General features: G+C 38.8%; 1 protein-coding gene across 1 annotated transcript; it reads right to left on the reverse strand.

Annotated features, from left to right (window-relative positions):
• Positions 1–2,320: 2,320 nt before the first annotated feature.
• Positions 2,321–4,703, reverse strand: LOC143006254 (ribonuclease inhibitor-like). The gene is made up of 3 exons (XM_076157636.1): positions 4,503–4,703; positions 2,638–2,800; positions 2,321–2,381 (listed from the first exon to the last, which is right to left on the reverse strand). Exons 1-2 carry the CDS (start codon positions 4,673–4,675, stop codon positions 2,677–2,679), a joined length of 297 nt encoding a protein of 98 aa, XP_076013751.1. The 5' UTR covers positions 4,676–4,703; the 3' UTR covers positions 2,321–2,381; positions 2,638–2,676.
• Positions 4,704–6,000: the final 1,297 nt, after the last annotated feature.

The following is a 6,000-nucleotide window of genomic DNA, read 5'->3' on the forward strand; positions in this document are numbered from 1 at the left end:
ACTAAAGTTAAGAAGAACGTATATTCATATATGACCACTGAAGCAGAGGGAGCAGGAATGTTAATGATAAGCTAATAAGTATTGATTACCTGCTGGTTGATTATTGTACTGTAGCTATGTTAGTCTGCCTCTGCAGCTTGTCTCTGTCTGCAGCTCTCACACTTTTTAGAACTACATCACATTACTTAGGAGGAAAACATCCTAAACAGCAACAACATAAAGGGATATAACAGCTGGAAATCCGTATCAATGAATCAATATCCACTTTTTCTGTACCAATCTGCAATTTTACCTGTTTTTTGTCTCATCACAGCCTGTCAGTATGAATAAGAACGTTGTCGACTTCTTTTTCTCCTTCTGGTTATCCTCCTTGTAAAGGACCCTGATATAAAATGGCTGTACGTTTCCTGTTGATGCAAAACAAAATCACTGTGGAGAGCTCGTCCCACTTTGACATTTACTGGAAGTCACGACTTCATCTTTGAATGCCTGTGTGCTTGTGAGTGAGTGAGTGAGAGTAAGGTGAGTATTTTTGCACATTATAATCTTTCTTACAATTATGTTTCATTGAATTATGTGTTTATTAGTGAAAATATCAAATGAAATAAAATAAGTAAATAACAGAGTTCTCAAACCAGCTGGGATACCAAACCTTACTGTGTGGTAAAGCAGTAAACACAAACAAACATGCAGTAGAAAATAATGATTTTATACTCAGGAATCTCTTTTGGAATTCTCTCTCCAGAGTGCGCGCGCGCGCGCACGCACGCACGCACGCACGCACGACCAAAGCAAAACACAATTTAAAGTGACATTGACCTTTATCTCCTTTTCTTTCAGTCAGACTTTGTACAAGTCACTTTTCTTTCAACTTCATTGTTTTTAAATCAGCTTCTATGGTTTCCAGAATGAGACTAAAGTTAAGAGGAACACACAGCTTTCAGTGGTCATTCACACTTTATACATCCATATATGACCACTGAAGCAGGGGGAGCAGGAGTGTTTGATTGATTAGCTAATAAGTATTGATTACCTGCTGGTTGATTATTGTCCTTGTCTGCAGCTCTCACACTTTTTATAACTACGTCACATTACTCATGAGGAAAGGATCCATAACAGCAACACCATTTTTTTTAAATCTTATCACAGACAGTCAGTATGATTAAGAACGTAGTAGTATCACTCACCCTGCTGTCACTCACCAACTTCCTTCTGATCGTCTGCCTTGTAAATGAGCATGGATTAAAATGGCTGGGAATTTAGAGGCCCGCTCAATTTCATTTACTGGAATGACACCACCTCACCTGTGCTTGTACATGTGTTAGAGAAAGGGAGAGGAAGCCAGAGGGAAATGTGTGTGTGCAGAAATCAAAATGTTCAGTTTAAAGCATTTTTGCACATCATCTTTTTTCTTTGAATTAAGCTTTTATGAGTGAAAATATCAAATGAAATTGAAGAGAAATAAAAGACTTCTTTAATCAACTGAGCCGTCACACCGAATTTAAAGACATGTATAAAACATGGAATATATATATATAGAGAGAGAAATAAAGCAGACAGTGCTGGTACTCACTAAGTGGAGTTTAATTAAGAAAACAAACCAACTGCAGGCCTCACAAGAATTTAGGAAGGTGGAAACACATGCACTTGACAGGAAAATGTCCTCAGTTATTTCATATCAGTTTGACTTCATTTCATCTTCGTTTATTTGAATAAGGACAGGTATGTAACATAACCAATGCCACACACCACAGCATTTATAGCCTGAGCTAATTTGCAATGCCTGTACCTAGAGGGGCCTTAAGAACACTTAAAACATGTAGACAATACACAAGAGACAGTAAAACACAAACCTAACAATAAGTCTGTTTCTAAAACATAAAACTCAGAGCTTGACAACCAAACGCAAAAAACAGCACAAGATAATACAATTAAGCACCATACATGAGTACAGGACTGCTCCCTCTTTAAAAACTGTTTGTCCAAAAGCAGATTTACATTGAGGTACCTTACAGTTTCCATTGGATGCTCCACGAGTTCCTGAGCCTGAAGCTCTGAGTGGAACCAGGAAGTCACCGAACACCTCAGAGGCCTGGCTATGTAGGCATTTATAAATAAGTTTTGACATTGGAAAATTTTTTAAAATTATCAAAACTTAGAATGTTTAATTTCTTGAGAATATGGCAAAGATGTGATCTTATCTGTTTTCTGTCCAAAATTGTATTCGATTTGTTATGTTAACTGTTTGTTCTTCAATGACAGAAAGCGCACAGATACTAAAGTTTGAAAATGTTTGTCAAAAAAACAGTATTGATAAATGATGATCACCACCTGAATACTCACTTTCTGTCAGGTTGTCAGCTATAGTCCATGTTTATGTTCTGTAGAGACAAACAACAACAACAATAGTCGTCTTCATGTCAGTTCACACACATGATCACAACAAGCTAGTGGATGACTTGATTGGCTGACTGTTGTCTGTCTCTCCGTCTTTGTGTCCAATCCTGTCAGCATTCTGCTCTCACAGCTTCACAGTGGAAAGCCGCAGCTGCTAATGACTGAGCATTACCAGGAAACACTGGACCTTTGCTCTGATACTAACTGTGTTTAACACTAAACTGCTGAAACTCTACTGACCTCAGAGTCTCCAGTCTATATATTGGACTCTGCTGAAGATCAGACAGCAGCTTCACTCTGCCTGGTATAATTCAGCCCCAGCTCTCTCAGATGGAAGGGATTGGACTTCAGAGCTGAGGCCAGAGCAGCACAGCCTTCAACTGAGATCCGACAGCCATACAGCCTGCAGAGAGAGGAGGATTTCAACAAAACACTGCTGAGGGTCAAGTGTACATATAATACATTGACATCAACATACTAATATATTATACCAGCTTTAGCTTTGACTGATGGTCACTTTTATCATCTTTTGAAGAAAAGATTTTAATTACACATCGTCACCTATAAATCAAAATATAGATTAAAATGATTTCCCCCCGGAAGACATTTAGTAAACACATTGTGTTCCAGGTTTCTGTAGATCTTCATGTCAGGCTGTATAAGAGCCTCCAACAAACTTGTCCCCTCAGATGTTCAACAGGTTGTATGTAGGCCTCATTATTTAAAGGTTAAGGTGTTTATTCACTTTTATTGATTTTGTCCCAGTTTGTTAAAGACAAACTCCTGCTGTAAATGTGATGATACATATTTGATGAGCTGCACAAACACTCAGTAGTTTAACAGTTTATTGTGTTTCTACAGTGATGGCGTCTGAAACATAACCAGCATTTTCTCTCCACTTCTCTCTTCACTTTTCTTGTAGTCAGTGAGCTGCTCTCACTGTGAGATGACCTCTTTGACTCTACAACACAATGAAGAGTTATCTCTGGCAGCAGGAAACAAAAAGGTTTGGTGCCTGGTGACATCAAATCTGTGTGGAAATCACTTTGAGCCAAATGGATCCTTTGACAAAGTTTGTGGATTTTTCAGTGGAAATCAATGAACCGTAAGTGTTTGTTGAGCAGCTTCAGTCAGTTGTGATGAAAGCTGATCACTGTGTTGTTTACTGATGAATCCATGTTGCGGAAATGGACATTATGATACATTTACCATCACACACACATTACAGCACAGAGCAGAAACACATGTTGAGTTTCATTAACAGCAAATAAATCAGAAAACAGGGAAGCTTCCGGGCCATAGAAAGATAAAAACACTAGACCCCTCACATACAGCTCATTTAAACCCCATATTTGATAGCTGGTGATTCTGATCCAGGGAAGAACACACACACACACACACACACACACACACACACACACACACACACACACACACACACACACACACACACACACACACACACACACACACACACACACACACACACACACACACACACACACACACACAGATTTTTTAGGCATTATTTCAGGTGTCTCTCCAAATACTTTCACTACTTACTGCTGATCAATGAGTTCATCTGTCTTCCTCTTCAGCTTCAACAGTGTTTTTGTGTTTTGGAGTCATTATTTCACAAGAACACACACACCATCGTCCACACACACTCCAGCACAGCAGGCAGGAATGGCACACAGAGCATCCAGTGAGGAAGTGATTCAGCACCAGCACATAAACAACACAACTTACATGTAAATAAACTGAAGTGGCAGAAATAATATGAGAGCTATAGTGGCGTCCAAAACACACGTTTGAGCAGTAGAGAGAGAGACTGAAGTTCAGAGAGAAGAAGACGCTTCCCAGGGTGAGCAAACAGAGTTTATAAATCAGTGGTCGTTGCAAACACTGACATATATTCCACTGTTGTTGACAAATCTATTTTTTTTAATGAGCAGTTACATGAAAACACATAAGAGCATATTCACATAACCAGGTGCTAGTGACCACTCAGTGTGAAAAAGGTTGGAGAGCCCTGAAAAAGACTTCATCTGAGGGACATAAAGACCACAGACAACATTTGAGGATTCATGGTGAGTTGAACTGACCTCAGAATCTCCAGTTTACAGTTTGGACTCTCCACAAACTCAGACAGCAGCTTCACTCCTGAATCCTGCAGGTTGTTATAACTCAGCTCCAGCTCTCTCAGATGGGAGGGGTTGGACTTCAGAGCTGAGACCAGAGCAGCACAGCCTTCAACTAAGAACTGACACCATTCCATCCTGCAGAGAGAGGAGGATTTAAACAAAACACTGCTGAGGGTCAAATAGAAGGTGTGTGTGTGTGTGTGTGTGTGTGTGCGTGTGCGTGTTGAGTCTTTAAGTTTCCCTTCAGAAATGAGTGAAATTCTGAATTCTGCAAATATCAATTAAGAAAACACAACATGGTGACACATTTCATGACTTTGAGCAGTTTGAGCTTTAGATATACAAACATTAGATGCTGCATTGGACCCTCAGAGATGAAAACACAGGTGCCTTTTTGAGAGTTTTAACTTATACAGAGAGAACCCAACAAACTGAATTTAGATATTATTGGTGTCCCATTAAATAATCAGAGCTCTGTTTTGTCAACATGTCTCTGTCTTGTGCAGCACTGGGATGTAAAAATGAGAAATAACGATATAAAGGAATCACGTTGTACGAGAAACTGGGAATCTTTGGTTAACATTAGTCGATTCATGATTATATAGAACACAGAAACGTGACACCTGACTTGATTTCAAACAACAAATGTCACTGTTGTGTTTCATATTTATCAACCTGTTTTAGTTGAAGCTGCCAATATGATGTTCAACAAATAGTGTGTGTGTGTGTGTGTGTGTGTGTGTGTGTGTGTGTGTGTGTGTGTGTGCTAACATATAAATATATATATACATATATATTCATGTATATATATTTATTATATATTATTATAAATATATATAATCTAGTTTCTTGGTACTTCCCTCATACATGTACAGTACTTTGCATTGTTTTCTGCACTCAGGCAGATACAATCTGTGGATTTGGAGCTTGAGACTGATTACGATTATGAGGACTGAGCTGATGCCTCAGTGTGTGTAACTGACTAATGGTTATGAACATACATGTGTTGTGTGTTTTTCTACATAGATTATATGTAGATTTATATAGAGGTATAATAACTCTGTCCTGCTTAATCGCTTTTTTCCAAAATGCATTAGAATGACCTCACATTCATACACTGATGGCAGGGGCATAACATGCAAGGAGCAAACTTGCATATCAGGAGCAGTTATGGGTTCGGTGTGTTTGTCAACAACACTTCCACATGCTCTCTAGGCGGAGCCTGGAATCAAACCAGGAACCTTCCAATTCCCAGAAATCAAACCGCACAGCCATCCTGAGCCACTCCGTCCCTAAGTAGATGCATAATTATGTGGAAATAGTTTTTCATTATATTTTTTATTATTGTATTCAAATCTTATGTTACATCACTTTGGGTAAAAGCGTCTGCAAACTGGAAAAAAAAAAGTAGACCCTCATGGTTTTTTAATACCTGTCTTCTTTTTAATTGCTCTTGTGT

Source organism: Genypterus blacodes, unplaced genomic scaffold (assembly GCF_046128005.1).
Source record: "Genypterus blacodes isolate CSIRO-AG114 ecotype Tasmania unplaced genomic scaffold, CSIRO-AGI_Gbla_v1 ptg000073l_1, whole genome shotgun sequence".
Classification (NCBI taxonomy): Eukaryota; Metazoa; Chordata; class Actinopteri; order Ophidiiformes; family Ophidiidae; genus Genypterus; species Genypterus blacodes.